At 40.3% G+C, this 24,457-nt stretch overlaps 3 protein-coding genes and 1 long non-coding RNA gene across 4 annotated transcripts in view; 2 read left to right on the forward strand and 2 right to left on the reverse strand.

The window, feature by feature from the left end:
• Nucleotides 1-5,047: 5,047 nt before the first annotated feature.
• On the reverse strand, nucleotides 5,048-11,541 carry LOC138018958 (uncharacterized). The gene is made up of 5 exons (XR_011126085.1): nucleotides 11,451-11,541; nucleotides 10,892-10,957; nucleotides 10,314-10,350; nucleotides 6,090-6,270; nucleotides 5,048-5,151 (listed from the first exon to the last, which is right to left on the reverse strand). It is a non-coding gene; the product is annotated as an uncharacterized lncRNA (long non-coding RNA).
• Nucleotides 11,542-15,918: 4,377 nt separating this feature from the next.
• Nucleotides 15,919-16,995, forward strand: LOC138037164 (uncharacterized). Its single transcript, XM_068883151.1, has one exon. The coding sequence runs from the start codon at nucleotides 15,919-15,921 to the stop codon at nucleotides 16,993-16,995; it is 1,077 nt and encodes a 358-aa protein (XP_068739252.1).
• Nucleotides 16,996-17,506: 511 nt separating this feature from the next.
• Nucleotides 17,507-18,388, forward strand: LOC138037165 (uncharacterized). The gene has a single exon (XM_068883152.1). It carries the CDS (start codon nucleotides 17,507-17,509, stop codon nucleotides 18,386-18,388), a length of 882 nt encoding a protein of 293 aa, XP_068739253.1.
• Nucleotides 18,389-22,821: 4,433 nt separating this feature from the next.
• The window catches only part of LOC138018332 (dnaJ homolog subfamily A member 1-like), a 16,941-nt gene continuing 15,305 nt past the window's right edge, over nucleotides 22,822-24,457 (reverse strand). The window contains exon 10 of the mRNA XM_068864951.1: nucleotides 22,822-23,197. Within this exon, the coding sequence (XP_068721052.1) occupies nucleotides 23,129-23,197 (69 nt within the window). The 3' untranslated portion in view covers nucleotides 22,822-23,128. The remainder of the gene's footprint in view (nucleotides 23,198-24,457) is intronic.

Below are 24,457 nucleotides of genomic sequence, written 5' to 3' on the forward strand. Positions count from 1 at the left end.
GTTCTGTTACTAACACACGGAAAATCACCTAAAATCCCTGTGGTGGAACATGCCTAAATTAAGCGTTAAAGTTTCGGCCGATCACACAGGGCTCCCAACTTTCAGAAAGAACATTGATGTCTGGAAACAGTGCGACTTGTTCGTAGTTTTATTCCTAAAACTACTTGATTATTGTAAGCAATCACTAACTCGCTTTGTTTTGTTCTTAAGTTGAAAAACCTACACTGTAAGAGAGGAATTTGTCTGAGGCTCCTACCACAGGACACCCAAACCACCAGATTACATTGTCCAAAACCTAGCTTATGTAATTGATTCTTTTCATGTAATGAAATGTGACTTTCTTTTTCTCATGATATTTGTGGGTTTGTTGTTACAGATAATAATGAAACCTTCAATTCACATTTTTGCTTTAACGAGCATGCCCTTGAGTGATTTACCCCTCTGGTACCATTGTATTAAAGCAGATTTCTTCATACTTGCCAGCATAAGCTGGTTTTCCAGTTGCGCGTCAGTATTGCTTGAATATTTGACTCTTCTGGGTTGTATGTTGTGACAAATGGTAGAATTTTCCCTCTGGCTCTGGCTTTTTGTTTAAGGGCCGACTGTCTTCCAGAAAAATTGACCTGTTAGCTTCTTCAAGGCGGGCTCTGGATCGAGAGTGCCTCTTAATTCAAATATTGTTTTTGAAGGGTTTGTTCGGAGAAGTCTAATAGCCTCTCCTTTGATAAAACCCCTCTAGGCACTGGGCGGGTGACAAGAGGTAAAATGCGTGTATTGGAAGATGTTAGTCGGCTTGTGATATGTTTTGATATGGAGAATAGATTTCTTTTGGAATCGTTTTCTTTTGTATGTACCGTTGTCTAGGAAAGTGATCTTTCAAGTAGCTTTTAAGGGCAACTGATCGTTGGACTGGCGGCGGTTCCTTATCCTTACCGGGAAATATGTATTGAAGATGCATTCGTCTTGCGAAAACATTTAAAGTCACTCAAAAGTTGACGTCTCGTTTGTCACAGGTGTAGGCCTGGTATGAATTTAATCCTTTAGATATCAAGCTGACTTGCTTATCCGTTAAAACCGACTTTGAGAGGTTTTTTATGTATATTTTTATTAGTTTTCCCCTCTTTGGCAGTCCGCCGTTTTGCAAGTGGCTCTGCGCTCTATGCGTCTGGTTGTCTTTGATCGCCCAAAGGTGTTAGGTTCAGCCAAAGCTGACTTGCCCAGAGAAGTCAGAGAGATCACTTGTATAGCTTCTCAACACTTTTCAGTATTGGTGTTCATTACATGTTTGCAGACCATGTTCGTGTGTAAGGTCCGATAATGCCTTTCTATAGGTGGTCGAGATTGTTGTTTATAGTGCTGTCCGACCTTGCCAACGACGATGACTGAAAAATGTTTGTGAAAACTCGTTGCACCTGCATGGATTTTCTTTCAGAGCTTTAAATGTAGTTCTAGCCCTCTACTGTGTTTTGAACATGACTCTGTCGTTTACGTTCGTGAAAGCATTTGAGTGCTTTAATAAAATCTAGTTCAGCTTCTTTTTAATGGAAACGATCTCCTTTGTGAACAGTTCGCCAGGCCTTTTGTTTGCTTTAGCCTTGCACTAAAGCGATTTCCGAAGGTTTTGTTTTTATTTAACCCTTTGATTACTATCTGGCAAAATACGTCCAGCTTTATCCACGGTCCCATCTACCCTTTGTGACGTCATCACTTTTAACGGTCAGGAACAGCTTTGTCCACTAACTTGTGAAAGGAGAATAGCTCTTTCAAACTATACCAGAATGAGCACAATTCAGTCAAGGAAGTTGGAGAAAGGGCCAAAAAAACCATGTAACACTGACCTGAGAATTTCCAGGAAAAGCTTGCTCCATTACCCACCTACCTTTCTGAGCACCTAATTCTAAGATGATGAAAGGTTTCACAGAAACTCGTCCTACCAAAATCAAGCCTACCAAATGCCCAGCAAGTTGAAAAAAAAATGAGGCAAGGAGAGCGAAAAGAGAGGGAAGGAGAGAAAGCAAAAAGTGAAAGTCGAAAGTGTTGTGCTACTTTTAAACCCAAAGGGTATGGTTTTTTGGCCGTTTTGATCTGAAATAGGGTATTAATTTTGACCATTTGGGTCTGAAATAGGGTATGGTTCATGCACTCTAGCTTTGAATTGGTTATGTTTTTTCAGAAGACAAATCATATACGGGAATGTTAATATATTTGGGTATCTTAGCCAAACAGCCAACGTAATGACAAGTAACCCCACTTATATTCAAAATGAAATGCGCCTTTCTCTGCCATAATGTGGCTTTTGAAATCTCCGGGACGTCGAGACAGTTATAACTTTTTATCGGTTGCGTAGAATGTGGCGGCCTAGTGTAATAACTGAGTAAACGAGTCCGTTTAAAATGGAAGTTGAAATTTGCGTTCATGATCACGAACACCGTTTCCTGCAGCCAAGAAAACTGTATTCATTATCAAGTGCTTTTCAACTTAGTGTTCTCAGACGAAAACGCTGGAAAAGCCTTGTAGTAAGGGGTGATTGCCCTAGATTTTGGTTTATGAATCGTGAAAGAGACGCTGGTTTCTCTGAGCAGGGTTACCCTAGCAGGAGTATTATCTTAGCAGATCCATACTTTTTGTTTTTCCATCAACGTGTTTCGCTCAGGTCGCAACATGCAATGTGCGCATGCTCTGCCCACGCATTTAAGGAGGCTCGCATTAGTTTTTTTGGTTTTGGGGTGTACCTGTTGCAATCAAAATTTCCTATAGAAGATAAGCTTTCCTTGACACTACATCATCTCTTCGACGGTTACGCAAGGCCGCTCATTTTATAAAAGATCAGTTATCTCGAAATCCAGTCGGAAAATCGAATCCCATAGCTTGTACGCCAAATTAAAAAAAAAAGAAAATGTAAGAGCGTTTTCAAGTAAATTACAAATAAAGTTTTGAAGGCCGGTTTTGTTTATTCCCGAATTTTTTTAATCAATCGTCGAAAAGATGTTGCAGTATCAAGGAAATCAAAAAAACTGATGCGAGCCTCCTTAAGCGTTTTGGAAAGCGAAGTGGCATTCCAGTGTGGACGGCGAAAGCAAAACAAAATGGTAGCACAGAAGGCATTTGTCTTTTTTCCAGGTGAAAACTTCGTTTTCAAATTTATTCGTGGGGTAGGTTTTGGTGTCTGAAGTTGTTCAGGATTTTGCAATCGTGTGTTGTTATTTCAAAGATAAGTGTGCTGTTATTTCAAAGATAAGTCATTGTTGAACTCAACTTCAGGTATAAATTCCACACAAAACGTTGTGATACAGTGTATTAGAACTAAATTCATCATGCCAAGAGATGAGGTTTGGAAATATGGTTAAATAACAAAAATAATCAGTGAACGTAGCCCTAAACTTTAGAGGTGCCGTCTATAAAGAGCCGATGAAAATGGCAATGTTAATGTTCTTATGACAACAAAGCAGTCAAACGAGCCTCCCCAACAGTAATCGTGTGATAAAAATTAGTGCACTGTACTGCTGACCTTATGATCATGAGATTCCAGAGCAAAAAGAGTGAGTTTTAACTACTACCATGAATATTATTAAAAATTGAAGCTCAGCCAGGATGAGACATATTAAAATACAATAAAAAACGTTTTCTGGCTAAAAAGGTGTGAAAAGGAATATAAGCTTTCGGCTGTCGATCTACAGCCTTCCACGGATAAAATGTTGAATGTAAATTAGTGAAATATATACAGAAAAGGCGAGATAAAAGTAATAAAAAGAACAGAGTAAAAGTATGAAAAAAGGTGGCTATTGTTTAAAAAGAATGCTATACTGATTAGGAATCGGCTTAGAGTTATTGTCAGCATGCTTGGTAGCAGAGGTGTGCCAGGCCTCTAGAGTTTTTCTAATACGAAAAGAGCCTTTGTCGATAACTCGAGAATGATTGAAATCAATTCGATGATCGAAAGACCACGCATGTTTCGCAATGTTTCACACATAAGCACATGTTTTTACATTCCTAACGTGTTCTTTCTTGCGGGTTTCAAAGCAACGGCCACCAATCACAATCGGCACAGGGTATTTTATAAACCACGTTGGGTTGGTGTTCAATAGGTGGTCTGAATTTAGGAGAAAGGCATTCTTGTTGCAAAGTTTTGAGGAGCTTATTTACAACTCGAATATCGTGCCTTCGAAGAACTCTTGTTAGGGGTTACGTAACACCATTGATGAAAGGAAGGACAGCAAAACCGTTAGGGTTCTCCTGGGGCGCAAACCATTTAAAAAACATGCCAACCAATTCTTCAGGTGAAGGGATGGCATGTGTGGGCGGTTTGGAAAATTTCCGCTTTAAGATATTGGAAATAACAAAGGAGGGATAGTTGTTGGCTCGTAGAGCATCAAAGACGTGATTGATTCCAGTATTTTTCCCTTGCAGTGTACTTGGGAGTTTAATGGACCTCTTTAGCTTTAGCTTGTTTTCCCATTTCAGACCACGTGATGTTACTCTAGGGAACACTTTCTTTCAAATATCGTCTTATGCACGTGCACATATAGGCAAAACTGATGAAAAAACAAAAGGAAAATTCCCTTGGGAACATCAAGTGGTGTGAAATGGGAAAACAAAACGTACAAGGTAAAGAGGTCCATTGCGCGGTGTAGGAGGGTCTCAGCTGTGCTGATCTTGTGGCATTTGTCGTGGTGAGAAGAAAAGTCTAAATATCTGTTCCTGTGAGTTGCTTTGCGGTAAACATCAAAAGTGATCGTGTTATCCTTGCGAGAAATTTTCTAATCAGTATAGCATTTTTTTTAAACAATAGCCACCCTTTTTCATACTTTTACTCTGTTCTTCTTATTACTTTTATCTCGCCTTTTCTGTATATACTTCACTAAGTTACATTCAATGTTTTATCCGTGGAAGGCTGTAGACCGACAGCCGAAAGCTTATATTCCTTTTCAAAAATTTTTAGCCAGAGAACGTTTTTATTGTATTTTAATGCCACGAATATTGCTAAAGATAAAGGGGCCTTCGCCAAAAATCAAGCAGCACTCTTATGGAACAAAAATTATTCACAGTATCAGGATTACTCTTTTATTGGTTATTCAGAGAGACGATGTTTCTTGTGAACGGGAATGTTCTTCTGCCACTCTACTCATGCACGTACCAATCCGTATGATTTCTCTACAAATAAAAACATAAATAATGTTAATCTTAACAAATCACCTACGCATAATGACAAGTAACATTACTTATAAAATTGTTTATATATATCAAATTAATCGTTTCGCGCTATAATTTGGCTCGAAACGTTTGCTAGAAAACGAGGCCTTTATCGTTTTCATAACACTTTTGTGAACTAGTGCAATACTGAATTGCTCGACTGATTCTCTCCCAGTGTTGAGTTCATTTCCCACGCGTCAGTTCGTACAACCAAGAAAGCTCTTTCCATAGCCCTATGCAAAAATGGCTGCCTTTAAATTGTTCTTTTGCTCGTATTCAAAATAGCCTCAATAACTTCGTTCGCGATAACAAATTCTTATAAGCCATGACGAAAGTGACGCAATTTTTATAAACATGCAATTACAAAGCGTATTTCAGTAAAACCAAAGCAAACGAGAATTACTCTTCACTTTTAACTGCCAACCACTCGAAAGACGTCTGTAACAGTTAACTACAACCTTGGTTGCAAAAGTAAAGACCAGGTGATAACCAGAGGCGGATCTAGGGGAGGAGTGCAGGGGGTGCGCATCCCCCTCCCCCTCCCCCGAGATGACCTGTGGATTTTAGAAATATAACTAGTATTCTGCAAAAAAAGAGAAAAAACAGCTATGTGGGACATTGCTATTTAAGTAAAACATGGTGTAGCCCCTTATACGAAAAATTCTGGATCCGCCACTGAGACCAGTTGATTAAAGGAAATTCAGAAGCAATGATTAGAGACACTTGTTTTCGGACTCGTTCTTCTGTTGATTTTCTTATGCCATCCCTTGAATAACTGTATCAGGGCGGCTCTAACTGCATTGCAGTCAAGAAACGACTTCCGGATATTTGCATTAAAAGATTAATGGGCTTTGAATAGAATCTGAAGTTAATCTCGACCAGTGGCCTCTTGATGTTACCTGATTATTGGTCAATGCATATATATGCAAACTTTATTACATCCTCCATTTGAACAGCACCTCCCTTCACCACCGCTACAGTCTTTGTGGCTCACACAATTAATGTTAGGATCAAAAACACAGATGCCTGCAGAACCGCCTAGGCCTAGTCCTTTCGGACAACCATCTGATCCAAACGGGTCTGAGTGTAAAAAGAATTGAAGTAAGTTCCAAATGTCCGTTACTATGTACTCACCCCTTATATGATTTGTAAGGCGCCCTTGAATCAAAGACAAAAGGTTCTTTATCAATTTGTTATCATTATCACAATCCCGATCACTATCCCGGTCCTGATCACTATCACGATCATGATCACGATCTCAATCATGATCATAATCCCTAATCCGATCACGATCACGATCACGATCACGATCACGTTCAGGGTCATGGTCATGCCAATTATTACTTCTAATATTCAGTGTGTGTCAGGAGGATAACTGCCACATATTTCCAAATTACAATTCATAGGTTAATCTTGTTTTCTTTTCTTTTATTTTACTTTTTGTGTTTGTTTTTTTAATTGTTTTTTTATTGTCAACGTCATTTCCGCCCCTCCTATGTGTTGCGACATCCTTCATAATATGATAATTGTATTTTCATTTTCTTTTAATTTAGTAACATCTTTTTAGTAGCATCAATTTTGTGTTTGTTTCATAAAGTTAAAACTCTGAAAATGAGATCCGTCGCCAATGGCTGGAATTCAATTCACAGAACTTTTAGTTTGTTGTCATATATTCATAAAATGTTGTGATGATATTCCGGTGAATTTAAGATAAAGTTCAATACTCGAAAAGTCAATTGTTTTGATTCACAAGGCTATATGAAAGAATTTGACGAATTTCATAACTGAAAAGAAATTAATTTCCCAGGAGTAAAGAGTTGCCTCCTTAAACCTCTGCTACGTGCCCCTTCATCAACTGAAGTTATTAATACCTGAAAGATTATGTATGACCGTTGAGCGATCAATAGAACTTTTGTCAAGCACGTTTGTTTTGTGCGAAGTATTCAAAACATGACCAAATAGCCGAAAAAGACTACAATAAATTTTTTGCGGACAACTGATTGGAATGAAATTGAACCGTAAAACAAATTCAGATATTACCTTTCGTATGAAACTGAAGGATGGCTCAACGTTTAATAGTGGCTGAGAAAAAACATTTCAAATTCCAGTAATCCACTTGCTATCTTCAATTCAAAGCTTGATACCAAATTTGCTCAAAAGATTCAGGAATGCAATGAATTGATCAGTCCACAATTCCAACTGTTCAGTTTACTTCAGCATCCTTTTCAGGCCCCATGTCGATTTAGACGAAAACAATCAAGCAAATATGGCTTGTATGGTGTCGTGATATGAAATGTTGGTGTATAATGAAGTGAAGTCGAGTGTGGCAAGTGAGTAGTTACTAATGTCTGTAATGTTAGTGTTTTGTAGTTGATCTATTAGGTCAGTTGAGTTGTAAGTCAAAGGAAAAGTCCATCGACAATGGACCAATTTTTTTTCAAAATGGCGGCAAGGAATAAGGTGAGAGAAATCTGGGTACGACAAATGCAAACAAAAGATACAAACAAAATGGCATACCAAGGGGCAACCTAAAGCCGTAAAGTTTGATGCAAGAAACCGAAAATACGGGTGGATGAATGCACAAGCAACGGGAATGCGGTAGATAGCAGAGAAATCTTGTTTTGCTTTTCAGAATTTTCTTGTTCTTTAAAACCAATGCAAGTTTATGTACGGCTATTATTTCGGTAGTGTCGAAAACGAAGACCCCGAAAACGAAGACCAAAGACCTCGAAATCGAAGACCTCGGAAATGAAGACCTCGAAAACGAAGACCCACTCGAAAAAAGTACAATAGGCCATTTCCGAGTTCAAGCCTGCCTCATCTTCAAAGCGAGTCTAAGTGCGAAGTTTTTGTTATGAAAATTAGTTTTCATTCATATGTAAAGTAGAACTAATTACCATTACAAAAACTTCGCACTTAGACTCGCTTCGAAAAGGAGGCAGACATGAACTCGGAAATGGCCTATTAAGGTTAATTCAAATGTCAAATGCCCTGGGAACGAGGTTGATCCGCAAATGCGACTTGCACGAATTTTAGCGGCCATATTGTTTCAGTGGTTCCCTCTGACCAACTTACCGTGGGCGCACTGCGCGATCATGTGCGTTCTTTTCGCGATGAATCTAGCGAGTGCCATACCCGCCGTGAGTTCGGCCACTTTTCGCTCATTTCTAGGTAGCAGAGATTATCCTCCTATCATTCTACAACTCAGTGATTTTCCTCATGAATTGAAAAACGTATGTAGCATGTTTTCGCCAAGGAAGGCCCCTGGTTATGACAATATTTCTTTGCGTGAGATAAAGAATTCATTTCACCTGATTTCCGAACTTCGGGTAAACATTATGAATCTTTCTCTATCAAAAGGTATTTTCCCACAGAAACTAAAAATTGGTAAGGCCACCCCCTTTTTTTTTTTTTCGTTACCGTCGAATGCGTTTCCTGATATCAGGTCGGTCGGTCGGATTGAAAAAAAAAGCCTAAAAAAAAATCATAAGCATTCTCGGAATCGGAGCCCTGGTACCCCAGCATAATACCTGTGGAGCCAGGAAAAGAGCGAGACATGAACCCAAAATCAATATGGCGGAAAAGTTGGTGAAGGTTGTTGCAAAATTAAGACAGCGTGGGGAAAAGCATCAACCACCGAAACTCCTATGTTACATAAAATGGCTTAAAAACGTCCTTAGCTTTTTTTGTTTTTTTTTGTTTTGAAAATGCCAAAAATTTGGGTCGGTCGGACGACGCGAAACGGAGAAAAAAAAAGGGGATGGCCTAAGGTAATTTCCATATACAAAACAGGGGATCTGAGTCTTTTTGTAATGAACTATAGACCTATTTCTTTGCTGCCAAATTTCTCAAAAGGTCATGTACAATCGTTTAGTCGAATTTGCCGAAACAAACGAAATATTCTATCTCTCGCAGTTTGGATTTCGTAAAAATCACACGCGCTAATCCATTTGCTTAATAAATAATAATTTGCTTAATAAATAACTTGTTCTCCGATGCAGACCATAATATGTGTTGTTCCGCAAGGTTGCATTCTTGGCCCTTTATTTTTCATATTCTACATAAACGATCTCCCAAATGTTTCGGAACTGATGGAGCTTCTGCTCTTGCTGATGATACTAATATTTTTTACTCTCACACCAACCCAAATACTTTAGAATCTGTTCTAAATAACGAACTAAAAAATATTGAAGTTTGGTTGCGATGCAACAAATTATCGGTAAATGTAAAAAACACGACTTATCTCATTTTTAAACCTTGGCAGAAGAAATTTAACTACAACTTTTCTATCTCCCTTGGTGGTCAACTTTTAACGCAAGCCAACGCTACTAAATTTCTTGCAGTATATATTGACGAGCATCTTACTTAGAAAGATCATATCAGCTATTTGTGTAAACAAATCTCTAAATCAATTGGAATGTTATTCAGGTCCCGTTTCTATCTATCTTCAAAAATTAAACTCAGTCTCGCATTTCTTTGAACTTGCAAAACCACGGGTAGAAGATAAAGATAGTTAATTTAAAAGACGTTTCCATCGAGTGTTCTAGCAACCTACGTAGTTATATAAACAAAAGAAACCACTTAAAATCCGCGATGAAAATAAGCCTCGCGAAAAAGCCTGCTACAAGAGTCTCGATCGTATGAGCAACGGCCAGTTCGAGTCTTTAGTACAGGAACTGTAAATTTTGCATTGTTTGTTGGTGTAATTTAGAATATAATTTCGCGTTTTTGATTTTCGCTCGGTCTATTTTTGGCCAGTTTGAAATTTCGCGATAGTTTTGAATAAGCAATTTATTTTTCGAATGTTAGGCATTACAAGAAATTCGCCGATCTCGCCTAACAGGGAGATGAGTATGCACTTTCCATGTGGGCTAAACAACAAGTGTGAAATAAACGAAATCGAAGCAATCAGAGCATTAACTTTTCCAACAAAAAAATTGGAGCTTGGTGAATGCGAAAAGCCTGTGCGAGAATAGCTCTTGATTTTCATTTGATATTGTCGATTGGAAAACTTGTTTGAGTATATTCAGCCATGCACAGTCACGTTTTTTTACTTTGTTTTACCATTACCTTCGGCCCAATCAGGATAAATATCTATATGAAGCCCGTTCTTAGCCAGTTACCTCGTTTTTCTTTTATGGCGCTGGACATCACATTATCCTACAAATAATAACAAAGTAGGCATTAAACATCCAAATGACTCAGGTGGCCCCAGCCACACTAATACTGTCTACTAATGCTTTTTTGAAAAGTCACCGTTTTCATCTCGAAGAAAACAGAGCAATATATTTTCATTCACACTATCGTTTTTGCAGCGTTTTTTAACTATTCACTGTAATGCGTTTTCAAAAGTATCCGTTTTCTGTCGGTGTCATCGGATGACGTAAGCGTTTTCATTTCGATGCGCTTTCACCTACCCACGCCAGAAACGAGGCGTTTTCAAAACGATACGTTTTCAAGATACCCCACTTTTCAGACCGTTTTCGAAAGTATTCGTTTTCATCAGCGTTCTCGGGCGTTTTAGTGTAGATGATAGGCGAAAACGCATCGAAACTTATGCGGTTTCAAACCAAAACGCATTAAAGTGGATGGGGCCTCATACTATCACTATAGCTAGTCTCAAAGTTGCTCAGTATATATTCATACCATGCTTCAACTAAGTTTCGCTAGTCCATACGTTCGTTGAACCAGGGATACTTACATTCCAAAATGTGCAAATAATAGAGAAGAGCACAAATGCAGCAATTAAACGTCCCATGGCTCAAGGCTATGAAAAAATAAAGAACAGAGAGAGAAAGTAAAGACATGCTGGCTGCATGCAAGCTTTTATGCGGGCAAGCGGTTTCTTTAAGAAGACGATGTTTTAAATTGCCGATTACGAATTTATCTTTTTCAAGACACTGCTTAGGGTATTTTAGGGATTTGAAACTGTGTAACTTGTTAATATTTTATTTGGCCTTCGGTTTTAAGGGTTGCGATTTCCGTTTTATACTTGAAGTTCGACTTGCCAAAACGTGCACAGGTCTATAAAACTCACATTAAGTACTTAGATCCTGAGACAAAAGTTGTAAAATCGTATTAAGGTAGAGAAATTTAACAACAGACGTGCCTAGCACAGTCCACATAAAACAGAGAACAATTTTATGTTATGATGGAAAGCAGCGTTCCATTCATTTTCTTGAGAAAGATTGCAGTTTCAAAATCATACAGAATCTGAAAAGTAATCAATTATTGTGATCAAAGCAAATGAAATTCACTACCTTCCTTCACTCTTTTTCCAATCTTAACTCGGAAACGCTTGCAAGTCCGATTTGCTGTAAATATGAATTATCAAGCTTTTGTACTAAGCGTTATGAAATATTTACAAAGCCTGAATTAACAAAGTTGACTTCAATGTAAACAGCGTTTTTAACACTTTATGCAGTTGATGCGAAAACGTGCAAAATTTCAAACTTCCAAGCTAACACCTTGCCGAAAGATGTACGACGTTTCTGTATCATCCTGAAATCAGAACAGTTGAAGTTTCGTACAATTTATATTCCTCTGAGGCAAGTGTGTGAGATTGTGACGTGTGAATATGTTAACAATGGTAATTAAAGCTGCACTGTTCACTCTTTAAGAGTTTATTTTAAAATCGTGTGAAAAGGTGTTTATGTTCTTGAGATGTTTGTCTCAACTCCACCCTTAACACTTGATGTATGATTGCAAAATATATTTTTTTGTAAAACCGTTCTCATCACCAAAGTCTTAATTTGGACCGTGTGTTATGTTTAAGAGCAAACATTCACAAAGCCTGAACCGATACCGCTGTTTTCAGGATCAACAACGCATCTAAAACACTCAATAATGAATTGATCCATTCACGGTAATAAGTTTTGCTACCAAAAAAGGAAGTTGTCAGACTACGCCGTACATGTTTAATGGCATAATGAAAATCTTAGCCATTTTACCCCTCCACTAGTCTCCTACGCAGCCGTTCTTTGGGTCGACACGCAAGGAGCGTTGCGTGATGATCAAAAGAACGCAGGTGAAGACTACCCTCCACAGAAGTGAGCAAAAAATACTCTAACAAGGCTAAAGAGGAGTGTGAAATGTGGTTCTCCACGTATGGCGTACTATCGTTCAGTTGGTTGGTTCGCTTCTGTACTGGTTGGTTGTTTGGTTGGCTGGCAGACCGGTCGGTCGGTCGGTCGGTCAGGAGTTCCCCTACAAATCACCCCCTAACTAATCTAAAATGTAAACGCTATGTCTTGTTTGTTTGTATTTGACCGGTTTTGCCTTCCGTCCACACTAAAACGACGTTTTTGGTTGTTAAAAAAGCTCTCCACAGTAGAAATTTCATGTCGTTTGAGTGTGAACACGCTGACGTTGCAACATCCTATGTGCGCATGCCTTAACACATATTTAAGTGTTTTGGAAAACCAGGCAGCGTGTCAGCGTGGATGATGACAACGAAACGGAAACGATACTGGATCGGATTTTAGATCCATATGTTATTGTTCATTTAAAAATTAGGATCTCGTTAAGTTATTTTTGCACTTTTTAAAAGACTCTTCAAGACTACCTTAGAGCCGAAGCTTCAAAGACGGCTGCAGTGCGCATCCAGCGGGGAAGAGTGTATCGAGCGTGGACGTGTCTGTGACAACGCCTTCGTTAGAAGCTCCGAGTACTACCACTACCAATGTGAAATCGATAAAGAAAACGTTATTTCATCCAGCTGAAATCGAAAATCCTACAAGCTTTCTTCCAGCAAGTTCATTTGATGGATATGAAGCAACCGGGAGTTCTGCTCCCTTGGTGTTGCGCGCATTTCCTGTTTTTTCAGCAAGTCTAAAAATCAAGGAGGCAAGAAAACTCAATCTATAGGGAAAGCTGTTCAAAACCCATGTGTTCAGGTCAGTGGACTGTCTCTTTAGCACTACAGTAACTCGTATTTACTATTCTTGTACCCCAGGATGCCATTGTCTGTGTTGCTCGCGCCTCATGCGTCAATAAGTTTATGATCCCTTTTTTTCTACTGAAGGTTATCTTGAACTATCCAGCTTGTGAAAAGGAGTTTAAAGTTACTTTAGGTGAGGATCTACAGACTTTGGGGAAGGCCTTAGCAAGAAGAGGGTCTTACAAGCAGATAGCTGATTGGCCTGTTTGGGATTTCAGACACTTCAATAAACTTTCCCAGCCGAAGAACAGATATAATTGTCTCCTTTGTTCTTCTTGTTGCCGTGGCAGTCACAGCTATGAAAGGAATGTTGTCTGACACCAAAGACCGCAACTCACTTAGTTTGAAAAACCACGGCCGAAAGGCTCCTGCACCTTGAGTCTTGGATGTTTCCTGAACATGTAGTGACAGTAGTAAACATCGCTCGTTTTCTTTCTGTTGATTATCTATGCTATATAAGGACCACACGACATGTAATAAATAATAGTGTTACGGACAGTAAGGTGTTACCCGTGACATCGGGTCACTTGAGTAACACGTCTTGCGAATCATGTGAGTTCGTAGTTCGTTCTCGTCCGAGTTGTTGTTGTATGTACAGTGAGTAGTGCGTGTTGTAGTGTTGTAATGTTGTCATCCTCCTTACCGCAGATAACTCTTTTTTGTTTTTTTAAGGCGAAAGAAGTTGAGCTCTAGGCTGGAAAGCCCTTTTACCTGAGAGCCGTGATTGTCTTTCTAAAAGGCGATTGTAAGAGAATGCCTGTATGTAGCTAAAAACTAGAGTTTCCGCTAGTTTTTAATGGCGAAAGAAATAGGGCTCCGACTTGAGGTGGTGTGAGAGCTCGTGATCTTTCTATTTTGCGATTTAAGAGCGTCGGGGGTTTAGTAATGCTTTGTCGCGTGTAGGAAACCAGTGCGTTCCTAGGGTTTGCTAGGTTTAGGCGGTTTCAAGTTTGAGGAGGAATTGAGGCTCTGACTAAAAAGTCCTTGAGTCATTTGTCCTTCCTGTAAGCGACAATAGGAGCATTAGGAAAGAGGCGCGTTCCGTTGATCATGGTGTTTCTGATAGGTTCGCTGCAGAGAACGTTGTATCAGGTTGCAAGACCGGTTTCGGAATTCGTTGTGGATTCCTTCGTCAGTTGCGTGCTTTAGGAGTGAGAGCGGTTTTTGATCAAGTGTCCGTTTGGGTTGCTTCTTATAAAGCCCTCCGGATGGCGTCCCCTTAATTGATGGACCAATCACCGTGCAGCTATTTTGATCCGCTCAGCGTCGCTTTGTTCGTTGGAGATCAAAGCTGTCCAAATTTTGGGATCGAAAGTGAAGAGCTGTCCTGATTGGTGCATTTGGATCCGTTCTGCTTCGCTTGATCAAGGCCAAGGAAATGGAAATTTGTGGGTCACAGATTGTGTGGGCCCATTTCCATCTGTAGGGCTAACGCTCACATGGTTCATATGGGATTGAAATCTAGCGCTTCACATTACACTCTATTCAGTTGACTCTCTTTAAAATATAAGTGCTACACGGCCAACGTTTGTATAAACGTAATCTTTCCTTGTACTTGTACATGTTCATTGCCGTGACTTTAACATCTTCACTTCCCACGGCCTGCTCCCGTCTGGCCTTGTGGCTCAGTCGGTAGAGCGGCGGAGAACTAACCCGAAGGTCGTGGGTTCAATTCCCACCCTGGTCAGAGTTTTTCTCTGTCCTTGTGTGGGCCCATTTCCATCTGTAGGGCTAACGCTCACATGGTTCATATGGGATTGAAATCTAGCGCTTCACATTACACTCTATTCAGTTAACTCTGTTTAAAATATAGGTGCTACACGGCCAACGTTTGTATAAACGTAATCTTTCCTTCACAATTACAAGGATTGAAGATTTTCTGGAAGCTTCGAGACCCCCGACGAAGAACGTGGACGCGTCAAAACACAAGACACGTAAGCCCCTCTGTATCTGCTGAACCTAGTGATGTTAAACCTTCAACTGACTCTGTTGAAACGCCAGTAAGGCTTAATGTATCTACAGAAGTTGTTCCTGGAAAATTTGAGCCCTCAAATCACTCTGCCCAATTTCCAAGTAGTAATCCTGCTGCCAGTTCATCCATACAAGAAACAGGCCCTCGAGTTAACTTACCTAAACTGGACGTGAAAACATTTGATGGGGAAGTTAGTAGATGGCCCACCTTTTAGGATGCCTTTGAATCCTCTATCCACAAGAATTCTAAATTGGCTCCTATTGACAAGTTCAATTATCTGAACTCACTTCTCATGAAACCAGCTCTTGATGCCATTTCTGGTCTGTTTCTCACCGCATCCAATTACGAAGAAGCAATTGCAATCCTTATGAAGAGGTTCGGAAACAAACAACAGATTATAAATCGCCACATGGATATAGCCCAGTGATTAAAGGAAGACACAAGAAAGCTCAGGGAACTATATGACACTTCAGAGTCTCACGTAAGAAGCCTTAAGTCTGTAGGACTGACTCCCTTTAGGCTCCTATGTAAGTTACTATCATCGATTATTATGAACAAGCTACCTCAAGAGATGCGATTGATTATTAGTAGAGACATAAAGGATCAAGAATGGCAGTTCGATACCATTATGCGTGTATAAGAGAACGAGGTGGAAGCCAGAGACGGTGCAGTCCTTCATGATGAGTCTCATTCGTCAGCTGAAAGTCAGGCATTTCCAAACTTCCAGATGCGTACAACTACATCTGCCTTATTTACGAAACACTCAGGACCCACTTGTACGTATTGTAAGCAGAGCCATCCCTCTAACTCCTGCAAAATGGTAACCAATCCTGCTGCCCGCAAGGATATTCTCATCAAATATGGAAGATGTTTTGTTTACCTCAGAAAGGATCATCTCAGCAAAAACTGTCCTTCAAAGCATGAATGTTTCAAGTGTAAGGGTAAACACCATATCAGCATTTGTCCATCCGATGACAACAATGGTACCAATATTTCAAGAAAAACACCCAAGCAAGAACATCCTCACAAGCAATCGGGGAACCATTGTCCCTCAGGCAGTAATGAAGGTGGCCCCAACTCTGGCGTAAATTCCTCAAGAGCCGCACCCACACAAGAACAGATCCAGAACCGTTCGAGGAATTCAAGACATAACCTCACAGCCTTATACATCAGTGCCTCTACTCCAGTCCTTCTTCAAACAGCCACTGCACTTACCTACAAGCCAGGAAACTCAGCAGCTAAAGCAAAAGCCCGACTCATCCTGGATAGTGGAAGTCAACGAGCCTATGTGAGTGCAAGGCTAAGAGAGCACCTGAATTTACCAGCTGAAAGCAGTCAAAGGATATCCATTAAGACACTTGGCTCAACGAAGGAGAACAGGCAGTGTGTGGATGTTGTTCGACTCTGTGTTGCCACTGGTCAAGGGGAAGGTGTACAACTATCTGCCTTTGTTGTTTCCATCATTTGCGATCCTCTGAAGAGCCAATCTGTTGCAGAAGCTACCCACACATATGCTCATTTAAGGGGACTCGAACTTGTGGATTATGGTACTGGTGAAGACAATGTTGAGGTTGATATTCTGGTTGAGTCAGACCAGTATTGGAGTCTAGTATCTGGCAGGGTGGTATGGGGGGAGCATGGCCCCACTGCTATTGAAACCAGACTTGGATGGGTGTTGTCAGGTCAAATTCCAGAGGGAATACAAGTTGACAGGCAGCCAAGTAATCTCGTCACAACACGTGTTCTAAAGAGTGCAATAAACCCTGTTGATGTTACTAACGAAACCCTCGATGGAAATTTAAAGACATTCTGGGAACTAGAATCACTTGGCATTAAACCAAGGACATTGTATGAAAAATTCCAAGAGCAGATATCCTTTAAAAACAACAGATAGGAAGTCCATCTGCCCTGGAAAACACCACATCCCAGTCTTCCAGACAACTATGAGCTAAGCAGGAAGCGCCTAGAGAACCTTCTTCAACGTCTTCGCCAAGAGCCTGAAGTCCTGAAGGAATATGATTCTGTAATAAAGGAACAGCTACTAAGAGGTATAGTTGAACTTGTGGAGAAGCCTAGTGAAGGAGAAGTTGGTAGGGTCCACTATATACCGCAAAAACCGAGTAAATGAGATCAGGAACCTTGTTCCAGCAAGTAGATGGCAGCACTGTAACGGAAAGGATAACCCAGCCGATATCCCCTCGAGAGGATTGAGTCCCGTGGAGCTCTTAAAGTATCCCCTTTGGAAGGAAGGTCCCAAGTGGTTAACATGCTTTACAGAAGACACCAAGAGTAGTACACAAATCCCTGAAGAATGTTTCGTAGAAGTGAGAGCTGAGGAGAAAGTGAAGTGCCAAACCTCGTCCTTATTTCTTGCAGCAACTGAACCTTGTGATATAGCGCAGATCATGAGAGCGGAAGTAAGGACCATGAAGTCATTGCTGAAGAAGGACATCCCTTTACCAAGCGAGTCTGCAGCTCAAGACATCATGGTAGATGCCGAAACTAAATCGATCAAGGAAGTTCAGAAGTCCTTAAGCAAGAACCCCAAGTTCGAAATTTGGAGAAAGCAGTTTGGCATCTTTACTAATAGCCAAGGGATCATGAGGTGCAATGGTCGTCTGTCCAAGGCAGACTTACCATCTTCAATCAAGCACCCTATTTTGTTGGATAAAGGACATCAAATCACATCTCTGATAGTCCAGGACAGCCATAAACGATTCATGCATGGTGGTGTGAAGCTGACCCTTACAGAACTAAGAGCAAGATTTTGGATTGTACAGGGCAGGAAGTTTGTAAAGAAGCTATTGTACAAGTGTGTAATTTGCCAGAAACTCGAAGGAAAGCCACATCAAGCTCCACCATCCCCACCCCTCCTGGAGTTCAAGGTAAAGGAGTGTCCACCATTTGCCTACACTGATGTTGATTTTGCGGGCCCTCTCTATGTCAAAAATCATACTGGTCGCCAGCAGAGAGTATGGATCTGTCTTAACACATGCTACGTTACCAGGGCTATTCATTTCGATCTTGTGCCAAGCCTCGCCACGTCTGCGCTCTTGAGAAGCCTCAGACGATTCTCCGCCCGGCATGGTACTCCACTGTTAATGGTGTCTGACAATGGGAACACCTTTAAGTCAGCAGCACCAGAAATCAAACGACTGATGAACGACCCAGAAGTGAAACAGTACTTTGCCAAGGCACGGATGAAGTGGTGTTTCAACCTCAAAAAGGCTCCTTGGTGGGGCGGCATTTTTGAAAGGCTAGTAAAGATGTGCGAAGAGGTGCCTTAAGAAGACAATTAGTGGTGCAATCCTCACCTACGAAGACTTGCTGACAGTAGTTGCTGAAGTGGAATCTATTCTGAACTGCCGACCTCTCTTATGTGTCAGGCGAAGATCCCAAAGAACCCCTCACCCCGTCACACCTCATAAGTGGCCGACGCCTAATGTGCCTTCCAGATAGCAACACAAGTGACTCTCCAGATTATGTCATCGATGTCCAGCCACGAGATCTAGGTAGAAGAATGCAGCACCTGAGTAATATCCTTAACCACTTCTAGAAAAGATGGAGAAATGAGTACTTGATCGAGCTGCAAAATACCCATCGTCACCAAAGTCAAAACGACGCCAGCACAGCCATATCCATACACCTTATTCCAAAATGGCTGCTGATTTATGCGGATACAAATTGGCCCTTGTTGCCTCGTTCAAGATAAAATATTCTTTTGAATTTTAAGCTTAAGAACGAGGCATCAAGGGCTTATTTAAATAAAAACAAAAGAATATTTAAATGGCGGCCATTTTGGAATAAGGTGTATAGTCACAGTGCATGAAGAAAATCAGCCCAGAGGAAAATGGCGAATGGGAAGATTTTAGATCTATGGCAGTCCAAAATCTTGAATTCAGGATTTTGGCTATCCAAAATCCTGAATTCAAGATTTTGGCAATCCAAAATCCTGAATTCAAGATTTTGGCAATCCAAAATCCTGAATTCAAGATTTTGGATTGCCAAAATTTTGGAAGTCCAAAATCTTGAATTCAGGATTTTGGTCCAAAATCTTGAATTCAGGATTTTGGCAGTCCAAATTCGTTAGTTCAGGATTTTGGAAACTTAACTCTAACTCTACGACATAACTCTAAGAATAGCTGTCCCCTAGCCGTGGATAACGTAATTCTTAAATTAAGTGACACGTGTGACTACTTTGCTAGGCCTTTACTCGTGTAAAAAACCAATTAAATTTCATCGCGACTTTTAGGAAAGAAAGCTGTAAGTTGTTAAAAGTGTTGTTATCGTATCGTTCATACCCATAGATATCCTGATGACAGTTCCAGATTAATTAAGACCATTACGTCATCGGAGATTCCTCGGAGATTTCACCTCGGCTATAACTGATAGTGCAATAAGTTCGTGTGCAGTCGTTGTCAGTTTTTGTGCTACAGATTGATCAGGTGATTTTGTGTCTATAGTCATAGTGAATCAACAAAGACTGCTTTGGAATGTGTATTACGTTGCGACTATACACCCTTTTAATAAGTCTAATATATGCCGTTTTCCGCTAATGACGTCGAACTCGTGCTTTCACATTTTATTCAGAAATGTACAAAGGATTAAAACAACAAAAGAAATCGGAAACGTTTGAAGCCTTTGTACATTTCTGAATAAAATTTGAAAGCACGAGTTCGACGTCATTAGCGGAAAACGGCATATATTAGACTTATTAAAAGGGTGTATAGTGGTAAGAAATCAGATAAATTTTCAAAGCGCGGTTTTAAGATCTTTCAGATCCTCTTGTTTCGTTTTGTCGGAGAGCTGAAACAAACTTCCACTCGGCCATATAATCAGTGGGACTTCCAATCACGCAACTTATGATGTTTATTCGCCAAAAGCTGTTCAAACGTTAATGTTCTTAAAATTTTATGAATATTCTGTTATTTATTTAGAACAAAATATATTTCCTTTTTGTGTTATTGAAGCGCTTGATTCGAAGCGAGTATTGAATACATAAAAAGGCTTTACGTCATCCATGGAAAGTGTCGACGTTGCCATTTTCATTGGTTGGGAAATAACCACCGTACTAAAGATGGCAGTGGATAACGTAATTCTTGAATTATGTCACTCGTGTGACTATTTTGCAAGCCCTTTACTCATGTAAAAGACCAATTAAATTTAATCGTGACTTTTAAGAAAGAAAGCTGCAAGTTGTTAAAAGTGTTGTTGTCGTGTCGTTCATGCCATACATATCCCGAAGAAAGTTCCAGATATTAATTAAGACCATTACTTCATCGGGCATTTTACAACGGCTACGACTGATGGTGCAATCGGAGATTTCACCTTGGCTATAAGTGATGGTACAATAACTTCGTGTGCAGTCGTTGTTGTCAGTTGTTGTGCTACAGATTGATCAAGTGATTTTGTGTCTATAGTCATCAGTGAATCAACAAGGACTGCTTTGGAATGTGCGCTACGTTGCGACTATAGTGGTAAGAAAAGAGATAAATTTTCAAAGTGCGGTTATGAGATCTGAAAGATCTTCTTGTTCATTTTGTCCTCTCAGCTTATGTTTTCCAAGTAAATAATTTCGTATTTATACCCTCACATTCCAATCTTTCGTTTCTTGTGGTTGCTTCCCACAGCGTTTTAATACTATAATTTCGTGGAAAAGCAAATTAGGTCTGAATCAAGATAAAATGAAATGCATACCAATGGCTGATACAATGCGCTTCACCCACAACAATTCCTATCAAATGTCAGAAAACATACTTCGTCAGTAGCCATTTCCGAGTAAAGACTCCGGCGAAGAATACACGAAATTTACAAACTTATCGCCTCCTATAGATCCAGCATCGGTAAATAGCCACCCATGGGTAATTAGCGTTTGCCCACGGGAAAGGACGTTTTTGTGCGTAACTGCTTTCCCTAGGTGGAAACTGCCCGAGGGTTATTTCCATGGATACATTAAAAAGAACAAAAGAACTTCCCGTGACAGTTCCTGAACTCAAAAGTACGGTTTATCTGCTCCCTGAGGTGGCTTGGCCAATAATAAAGCGGAACGCAGCAAATACACGAAGATCGCTAATTATATAAGTGAAACCCTATCATTTTACCTATGGGGAGTCTTTTCCTGTGTAACCGCAACCCCAAGGTATCATGAAACCTGAGCTGAACCAAACCCTAGCCATTTATCCTCCGTAAGGCCCCAAATCAAAGGTGTGTGTAATCACAACTATTAGCAACCTTTAGATTGAAGTACGAGGACGACTACGAGTACGAGTTCCCAGTTATGAGCACAAGCATTTCGAAAAATTTCGTTCTTTAAATGTAATGCGCATGTCCACTACTGAAAACTCGTACTCGTACTCCAATCGGAAGGTCACCAATTTCTCGCCCCCGTGTTTACACGTAGTGAAAATCAGAAGTTGGCGAACACTTTTGTCCCTTGACTGTAGCTTCCTCAGCCATCTAACCAGTATCTATGTGCATCAGAGTATTGGCGAAGAGTTTTCATCGTTTTGACACTTAAAAATTAGAGGCTGTCAATGCCTATCAAAGACACCTGAGGCGAGTGGATGCTCGCCAATTTTACCAAATGACGGGAGGTAAAGAGAACTACGCCTATACTGGTTAGCCAGAAATTTTGCTGGTCAAAGGTCAAATGATTAGCCCTTTTTACCCCGATTCCATCAAACACCACAACTGTTCATGGCTTGAGAAGAGAGAATAAGCTTTATTCAGTTCAAGAAACACCTGGTTTGAAGGAAACGTGTCACGAGGAGAAAAGAAATACGAGCTGAAACCAAATTCAATATTGATTAATCCGTTGTAGAATGAGATATCATGAGACTGAACTTTGAAGAGGCTGGTAAGTTAAGTTTACGGCCCCGAAATGAAATTCACAAACTGCCCGGAGTCACACGGTAATTCCATCAGGTTGAAATGCTCAAATTTATCACTTGTTAACTCGAAAAAATGGCAGGGTAAGATATGGCTGCCCAGCTTCACACTGGTGGTAACATTTAACCTTTAAACCCATTACAGCAAGGGTCTCCAATAACTGAAAGTCCGGGGAGGGCTTCACAAGGTTACAAAGAAGAGCGAGGCTCATAGATTGAAGTTGTGATTATCAGCGCGGGATTCATTCCTCGATAATCCCTCGCTAAGGTTTCCGAATTGGGAGTTTAAAGCAACGACCACGACACTTACTTATACTACCTCTTTCACGAGGAGCAAATAATCGCACGTATTTTCGTACATTTATTTCTCGTACTCTGCCAAATAACATCCGCATGGAGCAGTGAATTTATCATTCGTATCTTGGCTTCAATACCTTCCTACTTATTTATTTTGTGAATACTGTGACAACATTGTCAGCCATGAAACAAAACGAGAAAAAAATCAGTTACGATAGCGCAGCGATAACCTGCGATCATGACCTCCCTACTTATCATCTTAGGTTAGTGCAGCGACGGCTTCGTTGCTTTAACCCATTCCCTTCTGAGTGAGACTTAGAGATTTTACTCTGACCAAAGCCAGACGATTTTACTCGACAATGGGGGTCGCTTTAGGGGTTGAACGGGTTAACATCTAGGTCCCCTCATGTCCCCTTTAATAGCTGTACGATATTCAAATGGCCCATTCCAAAATATTACATTAAAATCCGGCTAAAATGGCATAAAGAACAGATATACAGATCCACAAAAGGAAAAAAATAATTCAGTAGCATATATTTCTTTTTCTCGGAGCCTTTATTTGAATTTTATTTGACTAAAAACGCCCTATAGTCGAAAAGGGTTGTGCCACTATTTTGAACTGGCCGATCAGAATAAAAAAAAACAAAATCAAATTTGCACTGCATGTTGATGGCATTTCCATATCCGATTGATCCATTTAATGTTTTTCGGTAACTCAATAAACAGACAAAAATATTGCATTACAGCTAAGAAATTTACAAAATTTACAGAGATGCAACACGAGAGAGGCTCCATTGTACCATATAGTCCAATTATATCAGTGCAAGTTTGTCTTGCGTCTGGTTATTGCGACTGACACTGCACACCTGCTCCTCGCTGTGCGTATTCATCATCCTCATCATACGCATTACCCTGCAAATATGAAAAAAAACAGCGAGGAGAAAAAAAAAAGTTCAAAATATAAAGGATTCAGAAAGGGGTCCCTTTCCTTGACAACGGCTAAATATACAGGAAAATGCACAGTGCTTTGTAATTTCTTAACGCCTAGTTTTCACTAGCGACGTAAGCTTGAAGCGCAAGCATAAGTAGTTTAAGGCCTAGTTTATACGTCGCGCTATCGTCGACTTTTATTCAGACGAATTTAATTCCAGGTTCTACTTAACAGATAAATTCGACGATATAGCGACGTCGGAAACGAGCTCAATTCGTCTGTTAGATTAAATTTGTCCCAGACGCTTTCTGCGTGTTAAGATGATGGATAAAATATCTTTTAAGCGTCATCAGTTGATCCGTCGCAACAGCGTCGCGTGGAATGAAATGCACACATTCTCGTACATTATTAATTTTTACCTCTGACCAGATATATTGCATTCCGGCTGAGAAATAAATTGAACCATAATTCGACACATTAAGACGCGTAAAACCACGGTACAATTAATGTCGATGGAAGGACGAATTTAATTGGGATTAAATTCGTCTGAATGAAATTCGACGATAGCGCGACGTATAAACTAGGCCAATGCAGAGGGAAAACGAACGTCGTCAAATGATAAGTGCAAGCACAAGGACACAACGTTTACTACATTTACGATGTTTCGTTCTCAATTCCGTCAATATAGCAACAGAAGGTGGAACGAGTGCCAGACGTAGTAAATTTCCGTGCGTTTATGCGGTGTTCCGTTTTCACGAGGCATAAATAGCGACCGCAAGAACCAGCGTAAGCACGAGAAAAAGAAAACGTTTTGATCCTTGCGTCCGCTTCATGGTTGGGTCGACGCTGTTTCAAGGTTAAATGAGTGCTGTGGGAGTCGCTAGAGAACACCAGACTTTATGATATAACCAATCATCCAAAACATCTCCTTTCAACCGGGTTGCAACCGGGTTGGAGAGAGCCACTATGAGATAACATACGCACTTTTGCCCTTTGACTTAACGGTCCCAGAAGATGTTGAAGTGGAAACAAGATACAAAACCTCTCACTATCGACCATGGCCAAAACGAGGGAAGCAAGATTTGAGCGACAAAGTGTAACATTAAAATAGACAGGAAGCACTGAAGAATTGACCCGCATCATGGACTGTATGCAGCAGCCCTTAAGAAAATATAGTTCATGTTTACGAGGCTGGTACAAAGACAAAAGAATGATCTACTGAGCGCCATACATCCAAAGGA

The sequence above is a fragment of the Montipora capricornis genome, chromosome 2, assembly GCF_036669925.1.
Source record: "Montipora capricornis isolate CH-2021 chromosome 2, ASM3666992v2, whole genome shotgun sequence".
NCBI classification, from domain to species: domain Eukaryota; kingdom Metazoa; phylum Cnidaria; class Anthozoa; order Scleractinia; family Acroporidae; genus Montipora; species Montipora capricornis.